General features: G+C 41.0%; 2 protein-coding genes across 7 annotated transcripts in view; both read right to left on the reverse strand.

Moving 5' to 3' along the window:
* Window positions 1-3,910, reverse strand: part of CHD8 (chromodomain helicase DNA binding protein 8) — a 60,561-nt gene extending 56,651 nt beyond the window's left edge. For 4 of the 6 annotated variants that reach the window (XM_061157726.1, XM_061157725.1, XM_061157727.1 and 1 more), the window contains exon 1: window positions 3,806-3,910. The gene's annotated coding sequence lies outside the window, so the exon portion shown is untranslated. Of the gene's footprint in view, window positions 1-2,737; window positions 3,188-3,805 lie in introns of those variants that run through there. The other 2 variants (XM_061157728.1, XM_061157724.1) reach the window with 2 other exon arrangements.
* Window positions 3,911-6,124: 2,214 nt separating this feature from the next.
* Window positions 6,125-20,511, reverse strand: RAB2B (RAB2B, member RAS oncogene family). The gene is made up of 8 exons (XM_061157736.1): window positions 20,258-20,511; window positions 19,964-20,035; window positions 17,468-17,535; window positions 13,639-13,721; window positions 13,336-13,428; window positions 9,075-9,186; window positions 8,408-8,476; window positions 6,125-7,768 (listed from the first exon to the last, which is right to left on the reverse strand). The coding sequence occupies exons 1-8, from the start codon at window positions 20,301-20,303 to the stop codon at window positions 7,661-7,663; spliced, it is 651 nt and encodes a 216-aa protein (XP_061013719.1). The 5' UTR covers window positions 20,304-20,511; the 3' UTR covers window positions 6,125-7,660.
* Window positions 20,512-20,519: the final 8 nt, after the last annotated feature.

The following is a 20,519-nucleotide window of genomic DNA, read 5'->3' on the forward strand; positions in this document are numbered from 1 at the left end:
AGAAAATATTTGAAAAGTCTGAATAGGAAGGGGCTCGAATGTCATCTAGGCTCCCTACACTGTCCCATTGCTTGGAATACATTCCTGGATTCGTCCCTGCTAAAGGTGCATGGAAAGTAACTATCTGTGCCAGTCTTTCTGCTAGATTTTTCATTATCATGTAACATATAGAGGGGTAGAAATTAAGTGCTTTACTTTTGTTAAAAACTTCTCCTGTAGGATCTGAAGGCAACAATTAGATACTTTAAAGTTAACTTACACCGCTTCCCAGGCGGTGCAGTGGTAAAGAATCCATCTGCAATGCAGGAGATGTGGGTTGGATCCCTGGGTTGTGAAGATCCCCTGGAGGAGGAAATGGCAATCCCTTCTAGTATTCTTGCCTGGAGAATTCCATGGACAGAGGAGCCTGGCAGGGGACAGTCCACAGGGTCGCAAAGAGCTGGACACATGAGCTCACATGCAAAGTACAGCAAAGTTGACTATTTTGCTTCATGTGACATTCAATAACCAAGAGTTTAGTGAAGGATGGAAAGTGATGGATAATAAAACGGCAAAAGAAATTGTTACCGATTGAACAGCTTATTAAGCTGTTCTCTGAGAAATCTCAGAGAGTAACATACTCTAGTTTAAATTTAAAATATCCAATAACTACAAAGAGGTGGACTTATTTTGCAATATAGAGAAACAATGAAAATTTCAAAGGAAATATGAATTAGTCAGAAAAGGCAAAACAAACAAAGAAAAAAAGCTGAACTATAACTTCATATAAGAACCAACACAAAACAAAACAGAAGTTAAGGTTGGGAGAAGGGGATCCAGGATAATTCAAAATTTAATACATGGTTAAACAAAGCTTTAAGCAATAGTAAACAGTTCACACAACAGCTATGCTACATAGAAATACAACTGTTACTTGGGTGCCAGGCCGTGCTTAGTTGCTCAGTTCTGTCCAACTCTTTGCGACCTCATGGACTGTAGCCTACCAGGCTCCTCTGTCCATAGGGGTTCTCCAGGAAAGAATACTGGAGTGGGTTGCCATACCCTCCTCCAGGGGATCTTCCCAACCCAGGGATCGAACCCACGTCTCCCACATTGCAGGTGGATTCTTTACCATCTGAGCCACCAGGGAAGCCCATGAATACTGGAGTGGGTAGTCTATCCCTTCCCCAGGGGATCTTCCAAACCCAGGGATTGAACCAGTGTCTCCTGCATTGCAGGTGGATTCTTTACCAGCTAAGCTACCAGGGAAGTCAAGTTATTTGGGTACTAGGCACCAAAGAAACCCCTCTTGAAAATTAGGGTCTCTTTGCATTCTTAAATGGTCTCAAGACAGACATGAAAAGGGACAATGTCAGTGAGCCAAAACAAAAGGCAAAGTGAACAAAATCAAACTTGTAGAACTTCCATAAACTTCCACCAAAACGGAAATTTGGTTGATGGAAAATAAACTGTTTCAAAAAAATATATATATATATATAACAGAAGGATGAAAGGAAGACCACCCGCTCTGTGAGAAAAAGAACAATTAATTAAAGAGTACGATGAGTACGATCTGAAATGATAGTTTACCAATGAATAGAATGCTAAAAGTAAAAGAGTAAATACTAAGTTGGTTATAATAGGTGCAAGGATAGGTCAAGCAAAGACCTGCGGATCAGGGACTGGTTCAAATACAACTCCGGTAGTGGAGTCACTTCTAAGGCTGAGGGTGGAGGGTCCAGAACAATATTGTCTTGTTTATCCTTCAGTTATTAGGTTAAACGTAAGCTCAGAGATAGCTTAACCCTTGCAGGACTGTAGACAAACAGTATCTTCAAAGCATTTAGCATTCATCTGAATGAATATCAAATCTCATTCTTTCAAAAAGCAAGTACAGAGCTTGAAACCCACAAATTACTAAAGTGTTAGTTTTGCCCAGAAAAACTTCACCCTTTTCAAAGGAGACATGTACACTGGTTTCTTTTAAAGATCAATTCCCTTCACCATCCTACCTTACCTACCAGAAACTTGACCCTTCTAATAATAAGTGGTAAATTTTTCCTGTTACAACCAAAACTCTGCAGTGGTGGTTACCACAATACCAAGATTCTTTCACCCCATCACCCAGCGGGTGCTGCAGAGAAGACTGTCCCAGGAAATACAAGATCTGTGTTTCCTGGTGATTCACAACCAGCTCAGCAGATTTCTATTTCTATCATTTCTATCCATGTCTAAATGGATTTTGTCAATTTGGGAACAGACATACTCAAAACGCCAGAGGCACAGGATAGATCAAACATGAGGAAAGCAAGAACTATGTGTCAGTAACCATGCACTGTTTCATCAAATCACTTATCCTAATCCATTACTCCTTTGCTACTGCAGTTTTAAACCTTCCCCGAAGCCTGTCTTTACACACACGCACCTTCTCTTTGGCCAACATCCTTCATTTTGCCTTGCAGACCCACTGGCATACCACTCTTACCACCTGTCTCTTTAAATGAAAAGGGTTATTTTCCTTATCATAACTCTTCTTTTCCTTTAAGGGGTGGGATAATCCAAAATATTTGGAATGAGAAACTTCCCATGTTCTCGCCCAAAGAGGTGGACCACAGTTTGTTCTGAAACCTATCTGTTGATCAATACAAAAGAAATTCCTAAGCAGAAGACATATCTAATGGACTAACAAGAGAATATTATTCAAATCACAAACTCACCTTCTAGTACCTAAAGTGCCCCACAGTGGATAGGACCTCACCTGATGCTAAGGATAACAGGCAGAGAATCTCCGGCTGAACTGATAGGTTCAGAACAACATGAAGAGTAAACAAGCTGTGGATGCTAGGGCGATGGTAGGATGCAGTAGACAGAAAACGCAGCTCCTCTGGTGTTTGGGGCATTCCACTATGTCTATTCTTTAAAAGAAAAAGACATCAAGTTCTAAGTCTTCCACTTCTGGCTCACGGTTCTCAGTCATTGAAAAGAGATTGGTCCACCAAACATCTATATACCACTATTCACTTCTTCCTTGAAGACCTTAATCATTTAGGACTGCCCCTTAAAAGGTAGGAGCCGCTGCATTTGCACAGCTGCCGCAAAGGCAGCGAAATTTCCTGCGACACTGGAGACAGGTAAAGAAAGAAACTGCTTTCGCTCCGAGGAAGGGGGAGGGTCTTCTGCCACTGAAGAGTTTACATAATGCAACAGAAAACCAGTGAGCTCTGCGGACCTGTCAATGGAGATGCAAAGCTTGAGCTCCTCTCTTCCCACCACCTCTAAACACTGTCCAAAAGCCTGCTCCGCTCTCCCAAAGATCCACAGAAATTACACCTAATAATGTAAAACAATCGCACATGCTCACCTCATGCTCTCCTAACCATCTTTATTGCTTAAAAAAAAAAAAAAAAAAAAAAACCCCAAACCCCAAACTCCCACTTCTGAGTCCAAAGTATGGAGTGACCAAACGGAGCCGGGGAGTTTTCCCTCTGAAGGGGCAAAGAGAAAACGGATCTGCCTCAAATCTACACGATGCCCAGTAATGCAATGACAAGGCCTAAAAACTTCACAGGGGCAGGGGCAGCCGCGTTCAAGGATCAGCCCGGTTCGGGCCCCGCGGGCCGGCAGCCGCCCTCTCCCCCGGCCTCTCACAAAGGAGAATGGTTCAGTCCGGAGCATCACCCAGCACCTGATCCCGCACAACTGGGGGAAGGACAGAGGGCGGGGGAGCGAGGAGGAGGATGAGTTATGAAAACCAATCTAAGAGCCTCAGCTTTTGCAAAGACTCTTGGATCAGCACTGAGCGGCGGGCGTGTGCTTAAAAGCCTACCTGAACAAGTCCCGGCGCTTCCTTTCCAGCCAGCGTTTCAACTCACCCTTTCGGAGAACAAGGCGCCTTCCGGCGGAGCATGGCCAGCCCTCGCCTCAATCTAGCTTGCTAGTAGTCCATGCTCCCTTGCTCCGCCCACCTACGCTCCCACCCGCCAATAGCAGGGCCGACGCCCCGCCTCTTCCAGCAGGGTAATATGAGCTCCATCCAGGAAGTCTCTTGAGGATGGGAGGTCCTAAAAGGCTGAGGCAACCACACATATGCCTGATTGAAAATAAAATCTGGCGGTACCTTGTCTCCTACCGCTCTCCGTTCACTGGCTTTCGGATCTCTCCGAATCTTTCTTTTCTTGACCCCCACCGTTGGGGGCGCTCTAAACTAAAACATTTAGTTACCTGTTTCTGGGAAGCCATCTTGGATCGGGCTGGTGCCTTTAGGGCCGGGAGGAGGAAGGAGTGCTTAAGGAATCTGAAGCCCTTTTCGGCGTCCTGTCCGACTGCTTAGGTTCAGCCCAAACGTACTCTCCTTTACGTAATCAGAGTACCCCTCAGTCACGATGGGGAGGAAACCTGGAATAATGCTGAGTGTGTCTAGTGGCAACCCCCACCCTCTCTCATACAAGTGAAGCGATCTTAACCAAATCAAAGGAGCAAAAATTAATTCTTGAAGTGAGTGGATTTTCTGAGTTCCTGGGATAATCCTTTAGAGATTTCTCAATCCTCAGGATGTCAGCATAATATCAGCATAGGTTATGCATCTATTCTAGATGCTTCTAATCCTTATGTCTCGCTCGCAAGTTTTCAGGTGTTCTGACAGTACAGAGTACTGCTAGTCAGTTGGAAATGAACAGAATTCAGGAAAGAATTTCAACTTAAAAAAAAAAAAAAAAGGTCTAAATTCATCAATAGACCCAAACTACTTGTGAATATGGATAGAGCAAACGATGTCTTAGAGGAGAAATTATATGCAAGGAGGGCATTAACAGACTGCCTTAGAAATATTGGCTGCAGAGTAATTTCCTAACGATAATGATTGAGTAAATTGTTATGGAAATAATTTTACAGGAGGCGAAATTCTCTTGCCCTCAATGAGAAAGCCTTACCCATGTTTTCTAGTTTACTGCTACTAAAACTTGCTACAGGAAGTTTTTAATTTTTTGGAAATCCTGAGTGAAGGGTGTCTTTCCCTATCATTAAAGGAATTTCTCAAGAAGTAACATTTGCATGGTCACACATAGTAGGAGCTCAGAGACCTTAAGGAGTCATGTGAGTCAACATTTTATCACAGAAGATTTGGCTAAGTACATTTCTCTGTATACTGAACAAAATCTGTTGGCCAAATTCTTCCTTGGCTACCACTGTCCTTATATCAAATTTGATGTTAGTATTAGGGCTTACCAGAACAATGTGTAAATACATATACAGATATGACCTTCATTATAGTTTTTAGAATGAGAACCTATTATCCTTCTGCTTATTTGTTTCAAAATAAACCCGCTATCAAAGGAACCAGTTATTAAGCACAGACAGAAAGGGGAATGGGTATCCCTGCCATATGCAATGACCTATAAATAGTAATGATTTAGACTGCTATAAGTAGTACGATTTCCAAGGGTCCTGGGCTTCAAAAATCAACCAACACTCATATTATCTTATAACCAGTATTCTTCACATGGGGGTGGGAGATGCATTTTCTGTAACTCTTCATGACCATTTCAGAACATCAGCAGTGATCAACAAAGGTCATGAATTTGCCCAGATACTCTCATTTCTTATGCTTAAAACTGATGAGATACCTGAGTAAAGAAGGTTATGAGTGGTTTTTGGATAATATGGGATTATCAGTTCAAGAGATACTCCATTTGAGTTGTTTACCATATTAAAAAAAAAAAAAAATACACTTCAAAAGCAGCTGCTCTAGACAGAATGCTATGTCTGATCAATGTTCTGATTCATCCTGATCACCAAAGGTTTCTTTGACTGATAGAGGAAAACTCCTGTACAGAATCCATAACGTTTTATTTACTTTAATTCTGTCTCCAGTATGAGCAGACCAGCCAAATTCAACAGCCTTAATCCTTTTCGAATGAGGTAGGAGTTTTTAAAAACAAAACCAAACCAAACCTTAATCAAAGCAGTACTCCATACGCCTTCCAACTTCCTGTGGTACAGTGTAACTAATACTACTGCTACTGGGGGCAGAATCCAGTATAAAATGAATGTATCTCAAGAAGGCTTCTTCCAATACCTTTGATACAATTCCCTAGAAGAAGAGTATCTACTTATGTTTGGGATACAATCAGAAATGACACATGAAATGTGAGCAGCTTGGATACATGCATATATTTAATAATGAAACAATTTATCGACAACCAAAAAAGAAAAAAAGAAAAAAATTCACAAGACCGCAGTGCTGTGGAAGAAAATGAGACATCAGTATAGCAACTGACCCATAAGGCTGCAATGATAAGTACAGCAAAGACAGACTTGACTAGGATAGTATTGTATGCTCTTCAAATGGAGAAGTATCCACTTATTTGACTGCTTGGAAGCAGGCAGCTTTATTGTATGCTGCATGGAATGGAGGCAAAGAGCCAGGGAAAGGAGAGAGAGGAGAAGGAGAAGAGCAATAAAGAATTCAGGGTAAGCAGATGGAAGAGACTGAGATAGAATTACAAAGAGATGACTGTAAGGCTTTTTGTTTCCTCTGCAGCCTAAAATAAACCTGTTCCAAGTCTTTGTCAGTCAAATTTAGTGGTCACACGAGTAGCACTAGGCACTGTGAAGGAATGGTGGAGGAAGTGGTTTACAAAAGCAAAAGGATACCAGGGGTTCCTGCTCTCAAGGAGCTTACAGCCTATATGGGGAGACAGGTTCCACACACAAGGCTACTATAAAACATATTTACAAAGTAACATAAATACAAATAAATATACATATGAATAAACAATATATGAAAACTAAAAGGTACTGTGTCAATAATTGTTCAGAAGTCCCTAGGTCAGTCAAAGAAGGCTTTCTGAAGGAACAAAATGTGGACTTTGAGTATAACAGTAGTGTATCGTAGGGCATGTGCAAAGGCGTAGGAGTGGAAGCAAATATGTCATGTACAGTAGGCAGATTAGCTTGACAGAAAGTCTATATAGGTCTCCTTAAGAAGTGAGTGGAATAAAACAGTAGGAGTCTATTTGGTGAAAGACTGACTTACCAATGTTAGGTCTGGTCCCTAAAACAAAACAAACAGGGAAAGATGTTTTCTCTAGGTAATGATAGTAAGTGGCTACAGGTCCAGAACAACTATACTACTCTCAAAAGTTTTGCAGTTACTCTGAAATAGAGAAACTAGAAATGGGATGGTGGAGAAGTGTTCATCATCCTTGAGCAGTTCAAGTAGAAGGAACTGCCTTCTGCAACAATTCTTATATAGTGGCAAGTGAAAAACCTCAATGAAGTCCCTAGACTGAGGACCTAAAACCCAAAGGACAGCCAGATCCCAGTCACCTCAAGGGCTCAAGCAGAACGTCCTAGACCTTTGTTACTAATTCTTGGTGGGGAGTAGATTGTGTCTGCTTATAAAAGAATTTATTTTTGAACTACCATGACAATTAGCTTTGATCCTAACATTTTACAAATTAAAACAGGATGAGAAGAGCCCTAATCTATAGGGAATGCTCACGTCCCTGAAGAAGGACAGGTCAATAAGGGCCCAAATTCTCCCCTGGTCTTTAAGTGGAAAGGCAAAACATCACACCTTGAAAAGAGGCTTTTCTCAGCCAAAGCATGTAAGACCTCTTTCTTTAAGCCTATTGATCTGAAGCTGTTCCAGGAAGGAAAAAAAAGAGTCCAGGCCAGTTGTTCAGCAGCAGCCAGAGTCAGCCCCCACGTCATGAGAGCCCCGCTGGGAGGCGCTGGATCCCACTGAGGTTGAAATACACTGCTGGGGTCCAATCTTGATGCCATTGGCCTGTGAGAGAAAAGAGGCAATAGTTCCCACCTCAGTGTGGAATTAAGTGGGAGAAAGAGGGATAAAAGGAGAAATCATTAATTACAATATCTAGAAGCAGGTATGGCCTTGGCAGGTAACCATGCGCCTTAGCCAGACTGCTGTGGAACAATAATCTGTGATGGTGAAGATAAGATGACCAGCTGTGGTATTATAGATCACTGGAAGTGGCCTCTGTGCCCATTTTAAAAGCGACTGTTAATACTTAAGTTTCATAGCTATGTGCAGGATCAGGATGTGATTGGTAAGAGTAGGTAAAACAGAAGTGGCAGCATATAATTCATTTTGTTTCCCCCAAATGTGCTTTATAGAAATGACAAGCTAAACAATTAAGAATCACACCTCCCCCATGCTTTGGAATAGTAAAAACCTGAGGTTGAGAAGAAAACCTCCCATAACGTATAAACCTTTTAGAACGGCAATTAAGAATCTCTTTAAGCAGTCTGGGTCTCAGACATGAGAAAAAAAACAGACAAGCTATGCCAGTTCATATAGCTTCATATAGTATCATGTTAGACAGGAAGTGCTTATATTCTAGGAAGCATCCTGTCCTGTTTAAAACAAAGCAAAATTAATTGTCAGCCCCTCACCCTATCTTACCTCATTGTGGACATCAAATAAACCCTGCTGGATCTTCCTATATATTTCTTTGGCTGTGTTAATGAAGGCCTGAAGGAGACATAAATCATAGTATTAGGCTCAAGTTTAGGTAGAGAAATTAGGAAAAGAGAATACAAATATTATTCCTATTTGGATTTCAAAGATGAATTGGGAACCATTAGGAGAATTGAGTAAAAATACAAAAGGCCCTGTAAAAGCCATTCCAAACAATTTCAAATAGAAAAAAGGGATTCTATGGTATTTTGGTACTGACACAAGATGTACCTAGGGTTCCCAGATTGGCACACTCTGCAAAAAAAACAAACATGCGCTCTTCTGAGTCAGTTACTTAGATAGATTCAACACCAGACTTAGGAATGACTAAGATGGAATTCATTAGTTCCTCCAACTAAGATGATTTACAAATAACAGTAGTGTCAATCCACACTTACCAGGTAATGTTACTTAATATAAAAGTAAAGCCTTAGGAATCAAGGAAAAACAAATGGAACAATTCCCTTAAAGGGAGATACATGGTCACTATGACCACAAGACATCCTTTTCTTACCCATGTTTTAAGGGGAGGAGAATTCTGGGGGGGAAAAAAAAGGGACAAAGATACGGTGTAATCTCTGAAAAGCTTTCCCTACTTTTTCCCAAATAGTACCTCCTCAACATTGCAGGCGGTTTTGGCTGAAGTTTCCATGAATATAAGTCCATGTTCCCGAGCAAAGGCTTCTCCTTCTTCTCTCTTCACATCCCTACGAGACTCTAAGTCACTGCAAGAGATTAATCATTAATTGGGGAGAAAACTAAAAAAAGATCCAAGTGAAAGAAGAAATTTATTCTAAAAGAATCCCACAGCTGTTTCAACTGCCAGTTAATCCATAAAGAATGCAGATCCTGAATGGTGTCCTCTTGTACAGGGTTACTGATCTCTGTAGCCTCTGGGAAAATATTCTTCAGATCAGATTCTTGACAGCAGCTGCACAGTTGAGGATAATGCCTTATCTCTTATTACAGAGAAAAGGGTTTATAAAAGGTTAGGCAAGCCCCACAGTTTCTCAAGGTCTATGCTGTATTCTTCTTTTTTTGAAGGAGATCCAGTTAAACCAAAGGAAAGAAGAGGAAAGGGAAATTCTAGTTACTGGGAAGTAGAAAAGTCATGGATGTCACACCACATAGTGATAAGTGTCTTCCTCATTACTGGAATCAAGCCACAAGAAGAGAGACAGCAAGGAATAAGGAGAACCCAGTTGCTTTAACTCACTAGTATCATTATTAACATGTATAATAAACAGCAGCCTGCCACCAGGGAAATGAAGGATTCCGAGAAAATGATATGGATAAAATTAGGTGATACGGAGGACAGAGCCAAGGACTGAGGAAAAATAAAGTGGCATGGAAAGACTTTATGAAACACAGGATAAAAGGATGCGGAATAAGATTATGGTGAACTGTCCAATTTTCATTTTTCAAACCGGAAATTTTCATTTGGGAAGATTCCGGTTTTTCACCATGAAAAGAAAAAATCCAGGAGTAAGTCCACTAGAGAACAACAAATCTGCAAAATCTACGCTTATTTTTCATGAGCTGTGTGCAGACCAAGGAAGAACTAACCTGAAATGGCAACAGTCCTAAATTTGAACACGTAGCCCAGACATACCTCTAAGTTCCAGATCTGTTTGTCCATTTGCCTGTTCATTTCTACTTATGTGTAAAAGGCACCTCAGATGTACATCAAAATGAAACATCATCTTTTCCCCCCAAACTGACTCTGTCCTACACTTCCACATCTCCATAAATGGCACAAGCCAAAAACCAAGGTTATTATTAACAATTTTTCCTTCACACCAAATACCCAATTCACCCCAAAGCGAAGTACTTCCAAAATGTACCTTACAATCATCCTTTCTCTCTCTCTCCAGTGTCACTGACCTAGTCCAATACACCACTTTCTCACTTGGACTGCCGCAGCTGAGATCCACATCAACCCTTGCTCCCCTCCAGATCTTTTAAAAATCTGATCAAGCTGCTGCTGCTACATCGCTTCAGTCGTGTCCAACCCTGTGCAACCCCATAGATGGCAGCCCACCAGGCTCCTCCATCTCTGGGATTCTCCAGGCAAGAATACTGGAGTGGGCTGCCATTTCCTTCTCCAACGCATGCATGCATGCTAAGTCACTTCAGTCGTGTCCGACTCTATGCGACCCTATGGACAGCAGCCCACCAGGCTCCTCTGTCCACAGGATTCTCCAGGCAAGAACACTGGAGTGGGTTGCCATCTCCTTCTCCACTGATCAAGCTACTTCTCTGCTTAAAAGTCTTAAATGCTTCCTACGGTGATTAGAATAAAATCCAGACTCCTCACTCAGGTCTGTAAGTGCCATGACATCTGGCCCCAGCCTTCTTTTCCAACCTCATGTACCATTCCCCTTTGATTTAGTCTAACCACACCAGGTTTCTTTCAACATTATAAACTTATCAAGCTTCTTTCCAGTTAAAAGCTTTCACAGAGTTTCTTACCCATATTTGACACCTTTTTAAAAACTCTCTGCCCCGTGAACTCTTGCCCATCCTTCAGAGTCCAGTTTAAATTACAACTCTAAACCAAAAGTAAGTACCCTGGGGCTTCCCCGGTGGTCCAGTGGTCCAACACAGGGGACACTGGTTTGACCCTTGGTCTGGGAAGATCCCACATGCCTCAGAGCAGAGCAGCTAAGCAGGTGTGCCACAACTACTGAGTCCATTTGCCACAACTACTGAAGCCTGCATGCCTCTCCGCAACAAGAGAAGTCACAAAATTGAGAAGCCTGAACACTGCAACTAGTGAGTAGCTCCCGCTCTCCAAAACTAGAGAAAGCCTACAAGCAGCAACTAAGACCCCAGACTCCTTTGTTCATGGGATTCTCTAAGCAAGAACACTGGAGTGGGTAGCCAATCCCTTCAGGGGATCTTCCCAACCCCGGGATCGAACCCTGGCCTCTTGCATCACAGGCAGATTCTTTACCATCTGAGTCACCAGGGAAGCCCAAATAAAATTATAAAAAATAAATAAGTATCCTGGTACTCTTTTTTATAGTGCCCTTTTTTTTCCCCTTCACTTCATTTATCATAATTTGTAAACAGATACAAATCATTTTGTATTTAATATCTATGTTCCCCACTAGACTGTGAGCTCTGTGGGATTGAGGGCAGGATTTTGTTTTCACCTTGCCCACTCAGGGTCTAGCACAATATCTAGGGTGTAGTTAACGTTTTTCACAAATTGGCTGAACCAATGAGTATACTCAGTCTGTGGCCACAGTTCTAGGTGCCACAGGTTATTTTAAATACTCAAGGGAAACACAGCAACACTCCACATCAGAACACCACATAAATTGTTGTCGTTCGGTCGCTAAGTCACATCTGACCCTTTTGCGACCCCATGGACTGTATAGCCTGCCAGGCCCCTCTGTTCATGGGATTTCCCAGGCAAGAACACTTAAGGGGGTTGCCATTTCCTTCTCCAGGGGATCTCCCAACCCAGGGATAGAACCCGTGTCTCCTGCACTGGCAGGTGGATTCCTTACCACTGAGCCACCAGAGAAGCCCCCATATGACAAAAAGCAAACACTGCACAAAAATCAATTTGCAACAGAAAAGAGAGTGGTAAGTGTCCAATATTAACTCCAGGGTTTGACAAGCTGTGCTGTGCCTGATAGGCATACACAGGTCATTAGCAAGTAATTACGGTTACTTAAGAATGAAATAAGGAATTCTTTTCCTTTTAATTCATGTTTCTCATTTTTCAAACATTCAGTTGCTATGATAAAAATACCTGCTATTTTGTTTAGACCTAACTATTTAATAACAAAACTATCAAGTATGTCTTTTGGCCTATGGGTGCCTTAGAAAATTCATTGAGAATAACAAATGTTGCTAAGGATGTGGAGAAACTGGAATGCTTGTGCACTGACAGTAGTAATGTTAAGTAGTGCAGCCACTATGGAAAACAGTACAGCAGTACCTCAAAAAATTAAACAGAATTTCCATAAGATCCAGCAGTTCCACTTCTGGGCATACATCCTAAAGAACTGAAAGCAGGGACCCACGGAGATCTTCGTACACCCATGCTGACCAGCAGCATTATTCACAACAGCCAAAAGTTAGAAGCAACTGAAGTGTACATCAATGGATAATAAAGAAAATGTGGTAAATACATCCAATGGATTACTATCTAGCCTTAAAACAGAAGAAAATTCTGACACACGCTACAATATATATCAACCTTGAGGATGTTATGCTAAACAAAAGCCAGGAACAAGAGGACAGATATTGTAAGATTCCTAAAGTAGTCAGAAGAGGCAGAAAGTAGAGTGGTGGTTACTAGGGGCTAGGGGGATGGGGATCTTCCCTGATGGCTCAGAGGTAAAGAATCCACCTGCAATGTAGGAGATGAGGTTTCAATCCCTGGGCTGGGAAGATCCCCAGAAGAAGGAAATGGCAACCCACTCCAGTATTCTTGTCTGGGAAATCCCCCAGACAGAGAAGTCTGGCGGGCCACAGTCCATAGGGTCACAAAGAGTTGGACACAACTTAGTGACTAAGCAACAATAGTGGGATGGGGAACGTGAAATTAGTGTTTATGGGAAAAGAGTTTCAGTTGGGGAAGAAAAGTTCTGGAGATAAATGGTGGTGATGGTTGTATAACAATGTGAAGGTACTTAATGCCACGGAACTGTACACTTAAAAATGGTCAAAATGAAAAAAAAAAAAATGGTTAAAATAAGTTTTATATTACATATATTTTACTACAATAAAAAAATTTTTTTTAATTCAGACACTAATGAATCTAAACTAAAAAAGTTTAGGTCCCAAATGACTCAATATCCAAAGAGTACCTAGACGACTTCTAGTACTTATTATTTATACAAATAAGATTTTACCTCTTATTCCCAATCAGCATGATAACCATGTTGGAACTAGAGTGCTGCCGGGCATCCTCTAACCAGGAGGTCAGGTGGTTGAAGGTTTCACGCCTACAGCAGAGAAATTTCAAAAGTGGGTCAGAGGCCCATTTCAAAATGCCAAAGCAATTTCAAATGCAGAGGAAAAGGGGGAAACTTTTATGTGTACAGAAAAATTAGAAGAGGCAATTCCTCTTTAGCATTCTTACTAGATTCAGTGGATTAAAAAGATTGTGAGAACAGAGGAAAGAGTCTCCCTCTCACCCAGCAGATCTGACTCACCTTGTAATGTCGTACACCAGCAGTGCACCGGCTGCTCCCCTGTAGTAGGAACGGGTGATGGAACGGAAGGATTCTTGTCCAGCCTTTCCCATCAACGTGGCAACAAAAAAAAATCCCAACAAAGCCAGATTATTTGCAGAGAAGTTACTTGATCAGATGCCACACTAACACAAAGGACTTAATTTTACAAAAGAACTTCTATGAAGAAAAGAGAATTGGCAAAAAGAAAACCTGAATGCCCAGGAAGAAGTCCAGGTGGGAAATGAGTATCTTTCAGCGGGAGTACAACTGATATTTTGGGTGCTTCAGTTCTTCCTGTGAGACTGTCCATTTAACTGCTGAATGTTTAGCATCCCTGGCTTCCTGTCACTCAAAGTATTTACCCTACAGTCAGTGTGACAAAGAAATTTCCACACAATATCCCCTAGGAGAGAACCGGAAATAGAGCTAGAAACTCAGAGTATTTTTCAGTCCCATATGATGCTGAACATATCACCTTTGTTTTTTGTTTCTATTTTTGTTTCCACTCCTTTGTCTTAGAAAATTATCTTAGAATGCCAAAGCTCTATATAATAGAAGTTTCATTCCAATGGATCAACGTAGAAAATTAGATACAAAGCACTTAAATTAGGCATATACTAACTGACCTTTAGTGACTGATAAAGGCAGGACGGGACTTCCCAGATGGTGCTAATGGTAAAGAACCCTTCTGCCACTGCAAGAGACTTAAGAGACGCGGGTTTGATCCCTGAATTGGGAAGATCCCCTGGAGGAGGGCATGGAAACCCACTCCAGTATTCCTTCCTGGAGAATCCGATGGACAGAGGAGCCTGGTGGTCTACAGTCCACAGGGTCACAAAGCATTGGACATGACTGAAGTGACTTAGCACACACATACGCAAAGGCAGGACTACCAAGATGTCTCTTACTGGGATCGTGTCATAGCAAATAGGAATAACGACTAGGGAAAGAAGTCCAGGGCCCAAGACAGAGCTGTCCTAAAAAAAATTCAAGTTTACTCTCTATTTTCATTTCCAATGGGGCCAAGATATAGATTTATTTATAACTGAGCAATTTACTAATGCCCCCATATACAGGATACTTTCGCTTTCTTGATGGAATAGGTTTTTGGTTTTTGGGGAGGACAGGTTTCATCAAAGGAAGCAAAATCATCTAAATATGAATTCCCTGGGCATTGACTCTATTCTATCAGAAAAGTTTTCACATTCTTTAAATTGCTTATCCTTCTGTCCCTACATAAAGATTAGGATGGGAGACTATTGTTCTTAAAGATAGGGAAACTAAGATCTGGACATGGAAAAATAAATAGCTTTTACATGATATACCAACGATAACATTCATGATACTAACAATTAACACAAATGTGAAAAATTAGGCTCAAAGGTCAGTTCAGTAACTGGCCAAAAGTTTAAAATTCTATAAACACCAAATCCGTAACTTAAATGTAGGAGCTTAGTATAATACTCCATAGCAAAAACATCTGTTTTCTTAAACATTATGTCACATAATCTAAAGCCAGATTTAAGGTAAGAAGACCATTCTAGTACACTAGTTCTAGGTTACATTTCCAACAGTACAACCATCTCTTACTACAACAGTCATATAAGTGTCTTATTGCATACCTGTTAGAACATCAAAATCCAAAAGTAATTCTAAAGAACTTTGTTGGTAATATTAACCACATGTTAAGATCTAAAACATATTTTTTCCCTCCAAGAGCTCACTTAAATTTTATTTTTTTCCCTAATAGTTTTATGTCTTAAATCATTTGATTCCTGGTTGGCTTCTAATTTACTTTTTTTCCTCTTCCGCTATGGTTGAAAGCCCTCTCCTTCCTCAAGTCCTCCCAAGAGCTAAAAAAGAAGTCTGAGGGAGGCCTGTGTGATGATTGAATCAATAGAAGCATTTAACTTTTGCAAATGAAAACACTTCCAGTGCACTATCACAAATGATTTTTTAAATCAAATCACTTTACTTCTTAATCTCAATCAATTTCCTGAACCAAAGTTTGCGAGGCAGTAAGTTAGAAAGAGACTTCCCTGGTGGTCCAGTGGCTAAGACTCTGAGCTCCCAATGCAGGGGGCCAGAGTTTGATCCCTGGCCAGGGAACTAGATCCCACATACTGCAACTAAAGATCCTGCTGCTGCAACTAAGAGCCGGTGCAGTCAAATAAATGAATAAAAATAAATATTAAAAAAAAAAAAGCTAGAAAGAGTAAGCCATTCAATTTGGATTGATCTGCATCAGTCTGAGGTATCTTTGTCCATCTCCTGTTTTAAAAAAAATCCGAAGCAGCAAAGAATTAAGATGGAGATAAAGAGAATTAAGTTTTCTCATTTCCCCCAAATGAGATATATAAAGCATCCATTTCTACAAAATCAGATAGGCTCATTTCTTAAGAATCAAAATGCATTCCAAAGTAAGATGCAAATGAATCTGAGATTTTTTTTTTTTTGGTCACGCTGCATGACTTGTGGGATGATAGTTCCTTGACCAGGGATCAAACCCTTATGCTGCCCTTGCACTGAAAGTGCCAAGTCCTAACCACTGGACTGCTAGGAAATTCCTAAATTTGGGATTATTTAATCAATATATTTACCAAAGCAAACTCATATATACTTGGGTTATTTGAAACAAAAAGACGTGGCATTCAGAATTTGTAACTGTAACAGATGGAAGTAAAAGCTTCCCTGTCTCTTTGATTTCACTTGACCTCCTCTGACCTCTGTATGCAGGTCAAAAAGGAACAGTTAAAACCAGACATAGAACAATGGACTGGTTCCAAATTGGGCAAGGAGTACGTCAAGGCTGTATATTGTAACCCTTTTAATTTAACTTATATGCAGAGTACATCATGTGAAATGCCAGGCTGGATGAAGCACAAGCTGGAATCAAGATTGCCAGGAGAAATATCAATAACCTCAGAAGTGCAGACAATACCACCCTTATGGCAGAAAAGCGAAGAAAAACTAAAGAGTCTCTTGATGAAAGTGAAAGAGGACAGTGAAAAAGCTGGCTTAAAACTCAATTTTCAAAAAACTAAGATCATGGCATCCAGTCTCATCACTTCATGGCAAGCAGATGGGGAGACAATGGAAACAGTGACAGACTTTATTTTCTTGGGCTTCAAAATCACTGCTTATGGTGACTGCAGCCATGAAATTAAAAGATGCTTGCTCCTTTCAAGAAAAGCTATGACCAACCTAGAAAGCATGTTAAAAAGCAGAGATATTACTTTACCAATAAAGGTCTGTCTAGTCAAAGCTATGGTTTTTCCAGTAGTCATGTATGGATGTGGCAGTTGGACTATAAAGAAAGCTAAGCGCCAAAGAATTGATGCTTTTGGACTGTGGTGTTGGAGAAGACTCTTGAGAGTCCCTTGGACTGCAAGGAGATCCAGCCAGTCCATCCTAAAGGAAATCAGTCCTGAATATTCATTGGAAGGACTGATGCTGAAGCTGAAGCTCCAATACTTTTGTCACCTGATGCGAAGAACTGACTCACTGGAAAAGACCCTGATGCTGGGCAAGATTGAAGGCAAGAGGAGAAGGGGATGACAGAGGATGAGATGGTTGGATGGCATCACTGACTCGATGGACATGAGTTTGAGCAGGTTCCAGCTGTTGGTGATGGACAGGGAAGCCTGGTGTGCTGCAGTCCATGGGGTCGCAAAGAGCTGGACATGACTGAGTGACTGAACTGAACTGAACTCTGACCTCCATCCTTAGCTCCTCCGTCATAGCCCTTTATCCCTGCATCAGCCTTTACTATTATATTTGGGACTAAAGTATTTTTGTTTTCTCTTACCGTATCCCAGATTTGAAGTTTGATTTGTTTTCCATCAATGTTGACCATACGGGCCCCAAACTCCACGCCTGTCAGTGAAAACGAAGAGAAAGAATGTGATTCTCATGAACAACCATGGTGACAAAAGGTTCATACTTGTCCTCATTGTGCTAATGACTCATCCTCCCCACTTAGTGCCACTAAGCTCATTACAGTTACCTATTTGCTCCAATTAATTTTGTGCTCCTTAAAGTTTTATCTTCTAGAATTAAAAACTGTGTTCTAGGTGACAACCACCTCAGGAATATAACTGAAAAGCATATATAGGGATAAAAATTAATTAAGAAATCAAATAGAAAAAGTGAATGAATTTTTGGAATTATTGTTTAATGCTTAAATTTGATTAAGAAATGTTTAATTTTGTAACTTTTTAAAAAACTTCTAAATTTTTTGAAAATATTTCCCAATATTTTCCCAAAGTCACTCTCTAGTCCTCTATATGGAACAATAAATACTTGCTTTTTGCAATTTTAGAACTTTTTTTAGAAAAGCACCTATCTAAGAATAGGTTCTCAAGAATGAAACATTTCAGATCTCCAATAATTCCAAGAGTTCATCAGAAAACAGCATTCCTCACAGGGGTTTGGAAACAGATAGTCTGAATAAAGGTTTTGGTTTACCTGGCATTCAATTTCTGTCAGGGTAATGTCAAGACAAAACTTAAAAATCGATCACTTACATTAAAAATACTTGATTCTAAGTCAAACAACTTGTCCTATTTTCTATCTTTACACAGTACTTTACTCCAGGAATTCTGATCTGCAGGTAATAAACAGCACTAACCCAGCTTCTGCTATTCAGGGGCCCCAGACACAATATATCCAGAATCTCTCTCAACTCTAAAGTTTTACAGTCAATAAGCAGATTAAAAAAATTGTTTCTTACTATTCTAGACTGCATCATCAAGAATAATGATAGTTACTAAAAAAAAAGTCACTAATTTTGTTTTCTTTCTGGACAAGAGGAATGGAGTTTCAATGGTGAAGAATTAAAAAATACAACTTCTGCCCCCTTTTATGCACCTTCCTCTAATTATGAAGAAACCTTTGTATTTTGTGCACGTTTTATAGCCAACTGCCTTGTTTATCTTGGTATAGAAGACTGAAGTCAGAAAGAAACACAGCATATATTGGACTCTGGGGAAACTTGATTGATCACTTCATTCCGCTACATTGAAACCTGTCACTTGCTCCCATTACCTTTAGGTGTGTCAAAACTTCATCTCTCCCCTTCCCTACCCCAGATGTTCTCTACCCTTACTTCTTGTCACTCTTCACTTTAAATTCCATGGTCAAGCCATATTAAATTACTTTCAGTTTTCCAAATTAGCCTGATCTCTGTTATTCCTGAGCCTTTGCACCTGTTCTTCCCTCTTGCCCTGATCACTTTTCTCTCATCTCCACAACCCCTTTGCCTGGCTAGTTCCTGCTCATGCTTCCATTTTCAGCTTTTCCTGATAGATGTGGCAGCCTCTTATCCCCTTTTGCAATAGTAATTTATTCACTGATATCTGCCCCCAGCCTCACCTCACCTCCTACACTGGAGCTTCAATGTAGGCACGTTTGCCTTGTGAAGCAATGTATCACTTAGCACCTAGCACATTGCGGTTGTTCACAATAGTCATTTACAAAAATAGTTTCCTGTTGATACTAAATCCATTTCTAACCACTTTAGTTATCTGGCTCTGAATCAGTACTGTGGGATCAGTAGTAGCTTCAGATTTCCATAATGTGGGTCTTGGAAGTGGCGATATAGTAAGAATGGGAGCTAGGGATTTTATTCTGAAACTGCATCTGCATGGCAAGAAGACTAGTTTTATGTATATAATCTTTATTTGGGTTGGAGTTATGGAGATTATGGGGAATGGGTTGTTAAAATTCACTAACAACCCATTGTGATAGGTCATCCCATATCACAAATTTGTGGAAGATGTTCACATTTCCCACGATTACCAGAGTGTTTTTGAAACTCATGATTATCATATCATTTCTTTAAAACAAAAGTTACCAGTTTCATGTACCTTTTATTCTAGGTCTGGGATGGCTCTTCCATTTGCTTCCTCCTCTCCAACACACACACACAAAATCTATAGGTAGTGATTACTTTGAAAAAGTAATGAGGTTCACACTAATTTACCGCAGAGTAAGGCGAGTTTTTTAATTAACAGTATGTTTTCATAGGATTTTACATAAACATACAAATCACATTTGTTTAAAAAAAATCCTAAGGCAACTAATCCATACCTCACGGTCATCTCTAAATCTAGTCACCTTTCAATTACTTACTCCCCATTACACTACTGCCCATTTCTCAGCATTTAGTCACTCTTCACTTAGCATAACTTTGGACTAACCCAAAAATAGGGAGACGTAACTTTTCTACTCCGAACACTGAAGCTGCTAACTTTCTACTTATTCAGATTTCATAATCTATTCTACGAGAGGTATATGCGCTTACCTATTGTGAGGTCGTGGACAGGTTGGAACCGCTTGTCTGTAAACTGCAGGAGGAGACATGACTTCCCCACACCTGAAAGAAGACGACGCGTGCGCTAGGAGTTAGGCAGCGAGAACAGACCAGTGTCGGGGCGTCCAGGACTGGGGAAGGGGAGCCCCGAGCCCCGCCCCCGGCGGCCCGCCCCGCCCCCGCTTCACTTAATCGCCCAGCCCACTAAATGAGCCCCGCCCCCAAGCCCCAATTTGGGTGTTTCGGATCCCCGCCCCAGCTTGAGGATTGTAGCCCGCGGGTTACCTGTGTCTCCGATGATGATGTACTTGAAGAGATAAGCATAAGTCATGGTCCCTTTTCCTCTGGATTCCGGGTCCGCCCGACTTCTACGGCCACTTACCTCCGGCCTCTCTAGCCGCTCAATCTATCGACCTCCGGCCCCTCTAGCCCAGTTAACGTCTCTATTGCTCTCCCTCGAAATCCCGTTTCGGTCGGAGCGACGGTAATACCCAGATACCACCTCCGGGGACGCCTCCAACACTCCTACATGCCATTATCCCACCAA

Source organism: Dama dama, chromosome 12 (assembly GCF_033118175.1).
Source record: "Dama dama isolate Ldn47 chromosome 12, ASM3311817v1, whole genome shotgun sequence".
Taxonomy (NCBI): Eukaryota; Metazoa; Chordata; class Mammalia; order Artiodactyla; family Cervidae; genus Dama; species Dama dama.

Excerpts from the sequence above, each read along its gene's own strand:
- RAB2B (XM_061157736.1), bottom strand. The coding sequence starts at position 20,303 with ATGACTTATGCTTATCTCTTCAAGTACATCATCATCGGAGACACAG. Across the intron at positions 20,036-20,257 it reads CATCATCATCGGAGACACAG|GTGTGGGGAAGTCATGTCTC; the intron begins GTAACCCGCGGG and ends GTCTTCTTTCAG. Across the intron at positions 9,187-13,335 it reads ATGCTGATTGGGAATAAGAG|TGACTTAGAGTCTCGTAGGG; the intron begins GTAAAATCTTAT and ends AATCTCTTGCAG.